Source organism: Ornithorhynchus anatinus, chromosome 5, assembly GCF_004115215.2.
Source record: "Ornithorhynchus anatinus isolate Pmale09 chromosome 5, mOrnAna1.pri.v4, whole genome shotgun sequence".
Lineage (NCBI taxonomy): Eukaryota > Metazoa > Chordata > Mammalia > Monotremata > Ornithorhynchidae > Ornithorhynchus > Ornithorhynchus anatinus.
This window is the reverse complement of record NC_041732.1, coordinates 1,831,119-1,845,292: the sequence shown is the minus strand read 5'-3', so window position 1 is coordinate 1,845,292 and position 14,174 is coordinate 1,831,119. Positions and strand designations below refer to the sequence as shown.

At 60.7% G+C, this 14,174-nt stretch overlaps 1 protein-coding gene across 1 annotated transcript; it reads left to right on the top strand.

Annotated features, from left to right (window-relative positions):
• The first annotated feature begins 916 nt into the window (after positions 1 to 916).
• Positions 917 to 13,766, top strand: WDR87 (WD repeat domain 87). The gene is made up of 6 exons (XM_029065177.2): positions 917 to 1,040; positions 1,559 to 1,664; positions 2,288 to 2,461; positions 4,062 to 7,027; positions 7,377 to 7,675; positions 7,970 to 13,766. The coding sequence occupies exons 2-6, from the start codon at positions 1,587 to 1,589 to the stop codon at positions 13,744 to 13,746; spliced, it is 9,294 nt and encodes a 3,097-aa protein (XP_028921010.1). The 5' UTR covers positions 917 to 1,040; positions 1,559 to 1,586; the 3' UTR covers positions 13,747 to 13,766.
• The last annotated feature ends 408 nt before the right edge of the window (positions 13,767 to 14,174 follow it).

Genomic DNA, 14,174 nt, shown 5'->3' with positions numbered 1-14,174 from the left:
TTGTCTATTAACTGTTATATTGTGCTCTCCCAAGTGCTTAGTACAGTGCACTGCAAACAATAAGTGCTCAATAAATGTGGGTGATTGCTTGATCTGTCAATACTCACCTTCTCATTGGACCTCCATCTCTTCTATGTCACCACCGACCCTGCGCCCATGTTCTGTCTCTGTCCCGGAACGCCCTCCCTCCTCAAATCCGACAATTATTCAAAGCGTTATTGAAGATCCACCTCCTCCAAGAGGCCTTCCCTGACTGAGCCCCCCTTTCCTCTTCTCCCACTCCCTTCTGCGTCACCTTGACTTGCTCCCTTTACTCACCCAAGCAGCCCCACAGCACTTATGCCCATATCTGTAATCTATTTATATTGTCTGTCTCCCCTTCTAGACTGTAAGCTCGTTGTGGGCAGGGAGTGTGTCTGTTCATTGTTATTTTGCACTCTCCCGAGCGGTTAGTTCAGTGTTCTGCCCACGGCGAGCGCTCAATAAATATGACAATGAATAAATGAGTGAACTTAGTGCTCTGCGCACAGTAAGCACTCAATAAATACCACTGATTGATGATGATGGGAGCCAAACTGTCCCCTTCTGGTCTTATTACCACCAGCGCAGATTCTCTGGGAACAGGACCCCACCCCACTGCCCCCCCTTCATCCCAATAGGCTCCAGCCCAACTGTCAAGCACCCGCTCCGCCCTCACCTCTGAACTTTTCAGGCCCAGATTCTAGGCTCATCCAGGGACACTAGAATCACCCCACCCCCACCCCAACTCTCCAACCCCTGCTTCCCATCCTCCCACTGCTCCTCAAAAGGCGGTGGACGGGGGCAAGGAAGGGGGAAGAAAAAGGAACAGGATGAGGAGGGGACTCTTTGCCCTGGTGAAGGGATCTCTCGGAATGTCCAGGCCTTGCGTGCTGAGGCACTGTGATGTTACAGTTCCCAAGAGACCAGCAACCCCACAGATGCCACCAGTCTCCCTCCCGCTGAGGCACCTCTTCCCCGCTCCCACAGCGTGTTCCCCAAAGGGCGGGCCCAGGGGCAGGGTGAGTAATCCCACCTCTCCCAGGCAGACCCCCCCCAGAACTAGGGAGAAGGAGAGGAGTCGGGTAGGAAAGGTCAGAAGGGGCAAGAGTCGCCTTGGTGAGTCGGTGGTTGGCAGAGACAGAACAGCCATAATCCTTCTGCTACCCTGACCGGAGACTGTAAATTCCTCTTGGGCAGGGATCATGTCTGCCAAGTCTATTTTATCGTACTTTCCCAAGCGCTTAGCAAAGGGTCCTGAACACAGTAAGCGCTCAAGGAGTCTTCCTTGATTGATCGACTGGGGGGGAGGGCAAGAGGAAAGGAGTCGATGTGGTTGATGGCTCGATTGACTGTTCTGTGGGGCAACAGGAGGGCTTGAGGAGAAAGATGAGAGTGAACTTCGAGGTTGTCAGGGCCGGGAGAGAGGAGGCCTCGGGGATTCAGAGCACTCCCCAGCTCCCGCCGATGGAATGAGCACGGGGTCCCTGTCATCCCTGCATCCCAGAGTCATCCCTGCCTCCTGGCCCGCTTTCCTTAGGCCCTGCAGACCCCGAGGGACCACCAAGATGTCGACGGCCAGCAATATTGTTCCTGACTGGAAGACTCTGAAACGCCTCATCCATGAGAAACTGGAGCAGAGGACGGTAAACGAGAGAGGGCGGGTGGGACGGGACCCGGATGAGGCGGGGGTGACCCGCGACGGACGTGTCGAAAGGGTCCGCGCGAGGGGGCGGGAGGCCGAAACCGGATGTAGGGATACGTGGGGGTGAGGGGGAAGCAGCCTGACGTAGTGGATAGAGCACGGGGCTGGGAGTCGGAAGGTCATGGGTTCTAATCCCTGCTCCTCCCCTTGACTGCTGTGCGATCCTGTGCCAGTCATTTCACTTCTCTGTGCCTCAGTTCCCTCATCTGTAAAATAATGGGGATTAAGACTGTGAGCCCGATGTGGGACAGGGACTCTCTCCATACCAATTTGCTTGTATCATCCCTGGGCCTGGGGAGTGCCGGGCACACAGTAAGCACTTAACAAATACCATTATTATTGTTATCCCTCGGCAAGACGGGCGTTAAGCGGCACCGGCGCTAACGAGTGGACTTTTGGCAAGTGTGGGGTGGGGGAGAGCCTGCCCCTGGGGTGTGCGTGACCCAGACGTGATCAGGGGTGGGTGCGGGAGCCGGTGAGGGCTGTGATCGGGCCCTGGCTGTTCCTGCCCTACCCCCTTTTCCCTGACTCTGGCTCTCCCTGCCCCACGCTCCCCACCGACAGGTGATCCCAGGAGAGAGACGGGAAAGCGGTAAGGTGGTGCTGAATGACCGGCCCCAAGTGGTCTTCCAGGAGAACCGCTTCCCCCAGCCCATGCCCCCCCTCTGCTTCTACTACTCCGACACCTTCTACGTCGTGTGCGTCTCGTGGGTGCGGCCAGGACGCAGGGAAATCCAGGTACGGCGGCCCGCTTTCTCTGCCCGCCCCTCACCTGCCCCTCTTCCCGCCACGGTGTTTACTGAGCACTCCTGGTGTGCAGAGTGCCGTATTAAGCGCTTGGGAGAGTTGGGTGACGACGTTCCCTGCCCAAAAGGACGTTACAGTCTGGGGGGGAGACAGATGTTAGAATCGATTACGGATATGGATGTTAAGTGCTGTGGGGCAGAGAGTGGGGTGAACGTGGGGTACAAACCCAAGCGCGAGTGCCCTCCCCATTGCCCGATCCATTAGGGCCCTGGGGTCCGCTCCACCCTCGTCTCCAGCCACCGAGTCCTCCGGCCCTGGCGCTCTCCCCGTCCAACTGGACCCCGTCCCCGCTGTTGAGATACGAAGAGAGTGCCAGCCCTCCCCCACCCCCATCCACTCCCCATCGGCCCCCGGAGGCCCTAGCCCCTCTCGGACTCCCACATCCCACCTCCCCCAATAAGTCTTCCCCGATTAGCTCCCAACGCCCAGAGTGGTATCCATCCATCAGCCACCCCAGAAGGCATATGGGCTTATCTTAACCACCCTCAGGACACGTGTCCACGTATTACCGGGGGCTTACTCCGTACCGAACGCTCGGGCGAGCGCCATCCAGAGAAGCAGCGTGACCTAGAGGAAAGAGGGACTGGGAATCAGAAGGACCTGGGTTCTGATGACGGCTCCACCACTCATCGGCCAGGCGACCTCGGGCAAGTCATTTCCCTTCTCTGGGCCTCAGTTACCTCGTCTGTAAAGTGGGGATTAAGACTGTGAGCCGAAAGCGGGACGTGGACTGTGCCCACACCGATTGATTTGTACCTACCCCAGCACTCAGTACAGTGCCTGGAACATAGTAGGTGCTTAACAGATACCTTGAAAACAAAAAGAGGCAGTCAACTCGATGCCTGCCCTCGGGGAACTTGCAGCCTAAAGGGGAAGAAGACACCAAAGTAGCCGGCAGCCCCGTGTGGCAGTCATCCAGCTTCCACTGTGGGTGAACGACCATCTCTAGACTGTAAGCGCTTTGTGGGCAAAGAATGTTTCAGTTTATTGTTATGCTGTAATTACTATTATTATTATTATTATGGTATTTGTTAAACACATACTATGTCCCAAGCTCTGTTCTAAGCACTGGGGCATAAACCAGGTAATCAGGTTGGACACGGTCCCCGACCCATGTGAGACTCACACTCCTAATCCCCACTTTAGAGACGTGGGAACTGAGGCCCAGAGAAGTGAAGTGACTTGCCCAAGGTCACACAGCAGACAAGTGGCGGAGCCGGGATTAGAACCCACAGCCTCTGACTCCCAAGCCCGTGCTCTTGCCACTAGGCCATGCTGCTCCTAAGAGCTCAGTACAGTGCTCCGCACACAGTAAGCGCTCAATAATTCCAACTGAAAAAATCTCCATGTCGGCCACTACCGCGGGCGGTGGGAGCCCCACCCGGACAGGGATCGGGCCACACACCCCGGTGGGCCCATCTCCGGAGGAGCCGGATGGGCACGGGGGCCCTGGGAGGTTGGCGCCGCTCTCGCCCTCACCGAGGGCCGCCGCCCACGCCGCTCCCTCCGCCGCCCTCCTCTCCCCTCCCAGGCGGTGGTGTGGGTGCAGAACAAAGAAGAGAAGCGGCAGTTGGAGGAGAAGACTTTCCCCGTGACGGAGCGGCCGCCCCCGGTCCAGACCCTGGTGCACACGGGCCCCCACCGTCTGCTGGTCGCCTACTGCGGCGACTTCTGCCTGCGCCTCTTCGGGGACCACACCCGGGCGCTCAAGTCCCTGGGCACCGTGCCCTGCCCCTTCGCCATCAGCAGCCTGTGCTACGACCCACAGAGCGGCATGCTGCTGTCGGGCATCCACGGGGCGCTGGTGTGCTGGGCCATCGAGCCGGATGGCCGGGGCCTGCACGTGGCCCACACGGTGCCCGTGTCCGGCCGGGAGTCGGTGCAGGGCCTGAGCTCGGACGGGCCCCCGGGGGCCCTGGTGGCCCTGTGTGAGAGCGTGGCCCGGGTCTTCGCCCGACGGAGCCAGGGCCGGCTAGAGGAGGTCCAGAGTTTCGCCGACCCGGCCTGCGGGGCCTCCCTGACCTGCTGCTACACCTGCACCGCCCGAGGCTACCTGTACACGGGCAACCGGGCCGGGCTGGTGCAGGCCTGGCCCCTGAGCCGCGGCCAGCGGCCGCAGCGCTTCCGGGCCCACAGAGCGGCCTTGGTGTGCGTGCGCAGCCGGCCCGAGGCCTACACCCTGCTGACGGCCAGCAGCGACGGCACGGTCAAGGAGTGGAACCTGAGCTCCAGTCGACTGCTGCGCCGGCTGGACCTGGGCGAGGAGCTGAAGCAGCTCTCCTTCCTGGACGCCTCCACCTTCTTCTGCCACACGCGCTGCGGCTTCTCCCTGCGCCTTCTGCCCAGCTTCTATCACCTGTTCAGCGTCTGCGGGTCGGCCCCCCGGCGGCTGCGGCGGATGCCCTGCGGGGCCGGGCGGGCCCGCATCCTGGCCTCCACTGAGAACGGGCTGCTCCGCTTCCTGTCCCCGGTCACCGGGGAGCTCCTGGCCCTCAGCTGGCCCTTCGCCGCCCTGGACCGGGCCATCGACTGGGTCTACGCCCCCGACCGGGAGGAGCTCTTCGTGGCCACGGGCACCACCGACGTGCTGGTGCTGGACGCCGGCCGCTGCCCCTTCCCGGCCAAGTACCTGCTGCAGACGTCCGCCAAACAGGAGGACCGGGTGCTCTGCCTGGCCTACGGGCGGCCGGAGCTGGGCCGGGGGCTGACCGGCCTGGTCTACTGTGGCCACTGGAGCGGGGTGATCAAGGTCCTGTCCCAGCACAGCTGCGCCCGCGTGGAGAAGCACATGCACTCGGCGCCGGTGCTGGCCCTGTCGACCCTGGTGGGCAACCAGCCGCAGCCCTCGCGCGAGGACGCCCTGCTCTGCTCCTACGGCGCCGACGACTACGTGCACCTGTCCGAGGCCGTGCTCCTGGAGGGCAGCCTGGCCCTGCGGCCCCTCACCAGCATCCTGAGCAGCTGCCACCTGCAGCACCTGCTCCTGCTGCCCGGCTCCGTCGGGGCCGTGACCGAGAGCAGCCGCCTGCGCCTCTGGCGCTACCGCGACTTCCTGTTGGCCTTGGAGCCGAGCCAGAGCTCGGGCTTCCTGGAGACGGAGCCCCTGCACGACGGGCCCGTCATCTCCTTCGACTTCTGCCCGGCCCTGGGCATCCTGGCCACGGGGGGGGCCGACGGGATCATCCGCCTCTGGGACGCCCAGGGCACCCAGCTGGCCGAGCTGGACTCGGAGATGCACTTCGGGCCGCTCTGCTTCGCCAACGTCCGCGGCGACCTGCTGCTCACCTTCAACCAGAGCCTCTACCTGGTCTCCTGCCTACAGCTGCTCCCCGACTCCTTTCTGGAGCGGCTGGCCAGCCTGGGACTCTGGGATGAGGAACAAGAGGCCCCGCGGTCCTTCCTGCCCGGCTTCCTGCTCTCCTTCGACACCATCTTCGTGCCCAAGTACGCCTACCGGGCCCGCCAGCTGCAGCACTACCAGGGGCTGGTGACCCTGACCAACCGGCGGGCCATCGCCTTCGACCAGGCCGTGCCCTACGTCGTGGAGGAGGGGGCGGAGGAGGAGGAGGAAGGTGGGGGCGGCTTCCAGGGGACGCTGAAGCCCCGGCTCAGGTCCCCGCAGTCGGTCCGGCGGGCCAGCCAGGCCCTCGGCTCCCAGGCCGCCGATGCTCCTCCGGACCGCCGTCGGCGCCCGGCCCTGGCCCAGCCCCAGCTCGAGCAGGGCCAGCTGGAGCGGGGCCCGCAGCTCCGCCTCTTCTTCGGCCAGGGCCGCTCCTGGCTCATCGCCCCCGACGGCTACATCCCCAACTCGGTCATTCGGGCCCGGCTCTGGCCCGAGGGCACCCCGGTCTTCCTGCACTGTGGCCTGCACTGCTCCCATAGGGACCCCGACTTGAAGGTGGGCGAGTGGCCCTTCCCCTACGGCACGGCCAAGGCCACCGACCAGATGGACGAGGCGGAGGAGGGGGCGTTATTCGCGTTGGCGGAGGCTGTGGGGGGCCCGAGCGGCGACGAGGAGCGGGCCGCCCCCCAGGTACCCCAGGACCCAGCCCGCGACATCCTGCTGAAGTTGGCCGGGGCGGGGAGCTGCTGGCTGGAGGCCAAGCTGGGCCAGGTGAACCTGGACAGCCTGGTGCCCACGCTCCTCCGCCTCATGAGGCAGAGCTCCGACGATCGCTACGTCCAGTGCGTCAGCACGCTGGCCCAGATCTTCGCCGTCCACCAGGTGCCGCCGCGGCTGCGCTCCGAGACGGCCCGTCGCCTGCTGGAGGACACGGGCCACCCCAAGCCCCTCATCCGCGTGGCTGCCTGGGAGGGGCTGGAGCGGCTGGGCCTCATGAGCCTCCTCTTTGCCGTCCCGCTGACCCGAGGGCTGCTGGACGGCGACCTGCAGGTGCGCCTCAAGGCCCGGGAGATCATGGCCTCGACCACCGGCATCCGCAACCGCCAGGCCCTGCAGCAGCTGCTGGAGAAGCGCGAAACCTTCCGGGATATGCAGTGAGTCCTGCAAGGCCCCGGGCCCCGTCCCTCCGCCCTTCCGTCCGTCCCACCGCCCCCCCGTGGCTCGGTGCTTGCCCTCTCTCTCCGGGCCCCAGCCTTCCCGCTCCATCCCTCTGCCGGACTCTAGCCGGTCGCCGGGGATCCCTCCCATCGGTCCACCAATCTGTCACTCCATGAGAGTGGCTGAGGGCCTATTTGGGGCAGAGCGCTCTACTAAATGCTTAGAAGATTATAGTGGTACCCCCGACCACTGGACTCTCCCATCGGCTCCCACCGACCCCCAGTCTCTCCCAGCGGTCTTCCTGCTCCCAGTCAGCCCGCACCGCCCCGTCTCCTTCCTTTCCAGGCAGGAGCAGATCGGGGAGGAGTCCCTGGACCAGCTGCTGAGTCTGCGGGCCACGGACCTCCCGGCCCTGCTGGCCGAGGTGGAGCGGCAGCTCAATGAAGACCTGGACCTGAAGGACAGGACACTGGGACCACAGATCAGCCTCGATATCTCGAAGGCCGCCGCCGCCCCCCCGCCCCCACCGCCGCAGATCCTCATCCCCACGGCCCCAGGCATCACCATGGCCACTCCCCAGATCCGCCAGCGCTCCAAGATTGGCAGAGGGCCAGGCTCTGGAGTGGGCCAGGCAGCAAGCAGAGGTACGCCAGGGTGCTGGGCCCACAGATCTGATGCTGGAGGGGAGGGGGCGGGGCCGGGTGGCCCTTAGGGAGGCCCTGGGGTACCTCGGTTCCACGGCGGGGCTGCCCAGCGGTCGGTTCCAGGCTCTCCCAGCCGGAAGGAGAGCGGCCGGCTCTTCCTTGACCCGCCGGGCCCCATCTGCCAGCTCCCGCCCTCCTCTGTTGGCATTTCTGCTGACCCTCTCCAGCTGGTGGCCTGGGTCCCCCGAGCTCCCCTCACCCTCTCCCTCCTGCACCCGACCCTTCTCCACACAGCCAGGATCCTGCTGCAGGTCTCCCAGAAGCTGGAGAAGGCGAAAAAAGGGCCCCCGCCCGAGCCAGATGAGTCCGCCCCGAAGGAGAGTGCAGAGGCGGTGGCCGTGACACCCGAGGGAGAGGTCGGGACCTTCCCGGAGAAAGAGGTGACCACAGACGAGAGTCTGCAGGGGGCGCTGGCCCCTGTGGGCCGGAGGCCCACAGCCGTGGAATTGTTCCATAACGTGTTCAGGTCCCGGCAAGAGGGCGCCAAAGTCTCGAAAATCTCAAGGGAGAGCACCAGCCTGTTGGGCGTCCGAGGGGAAGACAAAAAAGTACCCAGTGTGGGTAGCCGGAGTGTCGCTGGCCTGCCCGGGCCCACCGAGCCCGAACAAAGGGGTGACCAGGATAGCAGCTCGTGGAGGGAGGATCTCTGCCGGCTGGTGAACCTCCGTGTGTCGGCGTCCCTCGAGGGCCTGGGCCGGGACCTGACCGCGGAGCTGGTGAACACGGCTCGAAGGGCGTTAGGGGGCCGGAGGCTCAGCTGGCACCTCTTCCAAGAGATCTGCCCTGTCTCCCTGCTGCCCAGCCAGGGACCCCGGCCAGAAGGCACCGTCCAGGCCGGGCTAGGGAAACCGGGGACAGAGGAAGCAGGGAGAGAGGAGAAGGAAGGGAAGCCCCCCAGTAAGAGGGAGGCAGAAGTTTCCAAGAGAGAAGAAGAAAAGGGAAGGGAAATTTCCAAGAGGGAGGAGGAAAAGGAAAGGAAGATTTCCAAGAGGGAGGAAATTGACCTTGCCCCCAAAGGGGAAGAATTCGTCAAGAAAGAGAAGACATTGCCCACTGAGGAACAGACATTAACCCGGGAAGAGAGAACACCGGCCAGGAAAGAGGGGGAGGTGACTGTGGAGGAAAAGGAAGTGGCAAGAGATGAGAGGAGCCTGGCCAGAGAGGAGAGAGAACTGGCCATGGAAGAGAAAGAGATGATCATAGAAGAGGGGAGGCTGGATAGAAAAGAGAGGGAAATGACCTGGGAAGAGAGGGAGATGGCCAGGGAAATGAGGGAGATGGCCAGGGAAGAGAGGGAAATGGCCAGGGAAATAAGGGAGATGGCCAAGGAAGGGAAAGAAATGGCCAGGGAAGAGAAAGAGATGGTCCAGGAAGAGAGAAGAATGATCAAGGAAGAGAGTAGGCTGGCCAAGGAAGAGAAGAAGCTGGCCAGAAAAGAGAAGGAAATGACCACGGAGGAAAAAGAGGTGGCCAAAGAAGAGAGAGCACTACTCAGGCTAGAGAGAAAAAGGGTCATAGACCAGAGGGAGTTGGCCAAAAAGGAAAGAGAATTAGCCAAAAAAGCGTGGAATTTGGCCAAGGAGGAGAGAGAAATGGCCAGGAAAGAGAGGGAAATGGCCAGGAAAGAGAAGGAAATGTCCGTGGAGGAAAAAGAAATGACTAAAGAGGAGAGAGAACTGTCCAGGGAAGAGAGGAAACTATCCAGGAAAGAGAGGTCACTGTCCAGGGAAGAGAGGGAAATGGCTGGGGAAGAGAGGGAAATGGCTAAGGAAGAGAAGGAAATGTCCATGGAGGAAAAAGAACTGATGAAGGAAATGAGGGAGCTGGCCATTGAAGAGAAGGAAATTTCCATGATAGAAAAAGGAAAGACTGAGGAAAAGAGAAGGCTGCCCGGGAAGGAGAGAGAACTGACCACAGAGGAGAGTGACGTGTCATTGGAAGACAAGGATGAGAGCCAAGAGAGGGAAATCGCCAAGGAAAAGAAGGACAAGTTCAAAGAAGAAGGTGAGGAAATGCCAATGGACGGAAAAGGGCCGACCAAAGAAGAAAGGCAGCTGCCCCGGGGAGAGGTGGAAATGGCAAGAAAAGAGAGGGTTGTTCTCGAGGAAGAGGAAGAATTGCCCCTCGAAAAGAGGAAGTCGTTGGGAAAAGAAAGGGAGGTCTCCAGGAAACAGAAGGAAATTCTCAAGAAAGACTCAAGGGAAATGATCCAAGAGGAGAGGATGTTGGCCAAGGAAGAAAGGAAGCTGGCAAAGGAAGAGAGGAGAGTGGCTGGAGAAGAGAGAGAGCTGGCCAGGGAAGAGGCTCAAATGTCCATGGAAGAAAAGGAAATGATGCAGGAAGAGAGAAAGCAGGCCAGGGAAGAGAGGGAAATGCCCCAAGAAATGAAGGAAATGATACAAGAAGAGAAGAGACTGACCCGAGAAGAGAGAGAACTACCCAAAGAAATGAAGGAAATGGCCCATGAAGAGAAGAAACCGAGCGGGAAAGAGAGAGAAATGCCTAAAGAAATAAAGGAAACAACCCAAGAAGAGAAACTGGCTCGGGAAGAGAGGGAATTGTCCACAGAAATGAAGAAAATGATTCAAGAGGAGAGGGAACCGGCCAAAGAAGAGGGGATACTGGCCATAGAAGGGAGAAAACTAGCCAGGGAAATGAGAGTGCAGAGCAGGAAAGAGAGGAAATTGGCCAGGGATAGGAGAAAACTGGCTAGGAATCAGAGGAAACTATCTAGGGATCAGAGACAACAGTCCAGGGATAAGAGGAAACTGTCCAAGGAAGACTGGGAGATGATCGGTGAAGAGAGGAAACCCGGCAGAGAAGAGAAGCAAATGACCAGAGAAAAGAGAGAAATGGCCAAGGAAGAGAGGGAAATACCCACAGAGATGAAGGAAATGATCCCAGAAGAGAGGGAACTGGCCAGGGAAGAGAGGAAAATGCCCCAAGAAATGCAGGAAATTATCCAAGAGGAGAGGACACTGGCCAGGGAAATTTCAGAAGTGACCGATGAAGAGAGGAAACCGGCCGTGGAAGACAGAGTAGCATCCATAGACGAGAGGCAATTGACCGGGGAAAGGGGGGAAATGGCCAGGGAAGAGATGGAAATGGCCAGGGAAGAGACAGAAATGGCCAGGGAAGAGACAGAAATGGCCAGGGAAGAGATGGAAATGCCCAGAGAAATGGAGGAAATTACTCCAGAAGTGAGGAAACTGGCCGAGGAAGGTCAAGAAATGACTAGTGAAGAGAGGAAACCTGCCATGGAAGTGAAAGTGATTGCCAGAGGAGAGAAGCAACTGACCAGAGAAGAGAAGCAAGTGACCAGAGGAGAGAAGCAAGTGACCAGAAAAGAGAAGTCAGTGACCAGAGGAGAGAAGCGAGTGACCAGAGGAGAGAAGCAAGTGACCAGAGGAGAGAAGGAAATATCCATAGAAATGCAGGGAATCACTCAAGAAGAGAGGAAAGAGGCCAGGAGAGATCAGGAAATGACCAGTGAAGAGAGAAAACCTGCCGTGGATGAGAAAGTAGTGGCTAGAGGAGAGAAGCAAATGACCAGAGAAAAGAGGGACATGCCCCTTCTGAAAATGAAGGAACTGATCCAAGAGGAGAGCAAATTGGCCAAGGAAGAGTGGGAAATGCCCCAAGAAATGCAGGCAATTACCCAAAAAGAGAGGAAACTGGCCCGAGAAGAGAGGAAAGTGGCCAGGGAAGAGAGGAAAGAGGCCAGAGAAGAGAGGAAACTGTCCAGGGATCAGAGGAAACTGTCCAGGGGTGAGAGGAGACTGGCCACGGAAGACTGGGAAATAAAAGGGAAAGAGAGTAAAGTGGTCCCGGAAGAGAAGGTGATAGCCAGAGAAGAGAAGGAAATTGCTGGGGAAGAGAGGGAAATGGCCAGGGAAGAGAGGGAAATGGCCAGGGAAGAGAGGGAAATGGCCAGAGAAGAGAATGAAATGGCCAAAAAAGAGCAGATAATCACTAGGAAAAAAAGGGACTTGATCCTCAAAGTGAAGAAAGTAGTCAGCCAAGAGAGGGAAATGGCTAGGGAAGACCAAGAAATGCCCCAGACGAGGCAGGAAATGGTGGAGGAAGCAGACCAAGTAGCCAGTGCAGGGAGTCCCCCCTTGAAGAAAGAGGAAATGGAAAAGGACAGGCCAAGTCACAAGGCCAGAGAGGCTGGGCTGTTCAAGGCGGAGTTGCAGAAGTTTCTGAGGCGCTGGAAGAAGTGGAGGAAGCGGATGAGGCGGGCTCGAAGGGTGGAGACCATCCTTGAAGAGGAGGAGCCAATCGAGGAAGCCAGAGAGTCGTCCCTGACCGAGGATAGTCAATCAGAAGAAAAGTCTGAGGAAGAGGACGCCTTGTCCGAGGAAGCGGAGAGCATGTACCCAGACGAGGCAGAGGGAGAAGGGGCCTTCTCTGGGGAAGACGAGGTGGGCGGTGAGGGGGGCCCATCCCAGCTGGAACGCCTCATGGAGTTACTGAGGGAACAGATAATGGGGCCCTTGGTGAGCCAGACCAGGGATGCGCAAAGGGAAGTGGCGAAACGCAAGCTGGAAGTGGAGGGCAAGCGCTGGTCTTCCCTGAAAAGGCTGCCGGAAACAGTCGAGAAGAAAGCCCCAAGAGTCTCGTTCAGGTTCCCCGAAGCAGCCGGAGAAGCCGGGGCCCCCGAGAAGCGAAGGCACCGGCGCCTGGGATTGTTCCCCAATGAGCCCCCGGAGCCCCCCAGGCGCCGGAAGGCTCCCGAGCTGAAGGACCACATGCAGATGCCCAGGACGTTGACGCCCAAGGAGGCGAAAGAAGCCCGGAAGTGGGCCTGGTTCACCCAGCTCGAGCAAATCCTCACCGAGTCCTGGACCCCATCCCTGGAGGATACCCCACCCAAGCCCCCCACCCACCTGGAGCTGAACGGGGTGAAAACGGCCTACCGCCGCCTCTGGGAAGCCCGGGGCCTCAGCCGGAGTCGCTTCCTCCGCTTCTGCCAACTACTTTCCGAGCCCTCCGGGAGCGAGCTCCGCAGGCTGCTCCAGCTGGCCCACCTGCAGGACATCGTGGCCCGCTGCGGGCCCTCGAGCGATGGCGGCCCCTCCCACGCCCCGGAGAAGCCCGCCAGAGTCCCAGGACCGAGGGGACCCAGAGGTCGGTGGACCCTGCCGGTGCTCCCGCCCATCAGGAGGAAAGAAATTCCTCAAACGCCTGCAAAGGGCCCGGGGGCCCAGGGGCTACCAGTACAACTCAAGACCATCCCCGGGCCCTGGAAGAAGCTGGCCCTGCTCCCGCGGCAGGCTCGCCGGCCCCAGGCTCGCGGCGCCCGGCTGCCGAAGGGCAGCGGCCCTGCCCAGCGGTTCCCTCAGGCCCCCGCGGTCCCACGCTCTGCCTCGGTGCAGGAGGAGAGGCTGAACTGGGAGACCTTCCTGGCGCTCTACCAGGTGCTGCTGGCCATGCGGGCGCGCTGCGGGGAGGACAGCCCCATCTGGCTGGCCCAGTTCAACCACCTCCTCGACCTGTACCGCCTCAAGTCCCCCCGCCTGCGGACCTTGCTGCAGCGGCTCCTGAGGGCTCAGGACCGCCCCCGCCGGGACTTTGTGGTCGACGCGGCCAGGGAGGCCCGCGATCTGGCCCCCGGAGAGCGGTTGCTCTGGAAGGTGCTCTGTGGGTGCCCCCGGCCTCCGCCCCGACCCCCTGCCTTCGAGCAGGTGCTGCCCCTCCCCTGGAGGAACAACGTGCACACCATCCGGCCCAAGGGCGATGCCCACTGGGGCATCCTGAAGCTCAGCTGGCGCAGTCTGGCCTCCACCCTCCCCACGGAGGGGCTGCCCCAGTTCCCCACCCCCCGACCCTCTGAGTGGCGCCGGCCCCAGAGGAAGCCCCGTCTGAGCGACACCCCTAAGGTTCCCGGGAAGAGGTGGGAGGAGGGGGCAGGGGGAGGGGGGCAGCCCCAGCCCCTAGGCCCCCACCACCACCACGTCAACTCCAACCCCGACCGGGCTCAGCCCGCCCTCTTGGTTATTCCAGAATAAAACCGGAATCAATCCATCAATCAGTGGCGTAAAGAGCACTGGACTGAGCGCTTGGGGGAGCACCAGAGTGGGTAGATTCTGTAATCACAGTTCAGAACTTGTGGATTCCCCCAAGTTGGGAGTTGCTGAGTCGCCCCCTACTAGAGGAATTTGCCACAGCCCACTGGGTTTACAGATCAGCTGCTGCAGCTTTCTTTCTCTTATGCCTTGACCCCATAATGGGCCTTCACTCCCCTCGCTCTGGTCTCCCCTCCCCTGTTCCCCGAGCCCAGAACCCCTCTTCATCCCTCTCCCCACAGGCCCTCCTCTATAGGCTCCCATCCAACTCCTCCCCACCCCTTTGTTCCATTATTATCTCTACCCTTCTCCCCTACCTCTTCCCTGTCATCCCATCCCAGCACCACCCCTCATCCCCCTCTCCGTGCACT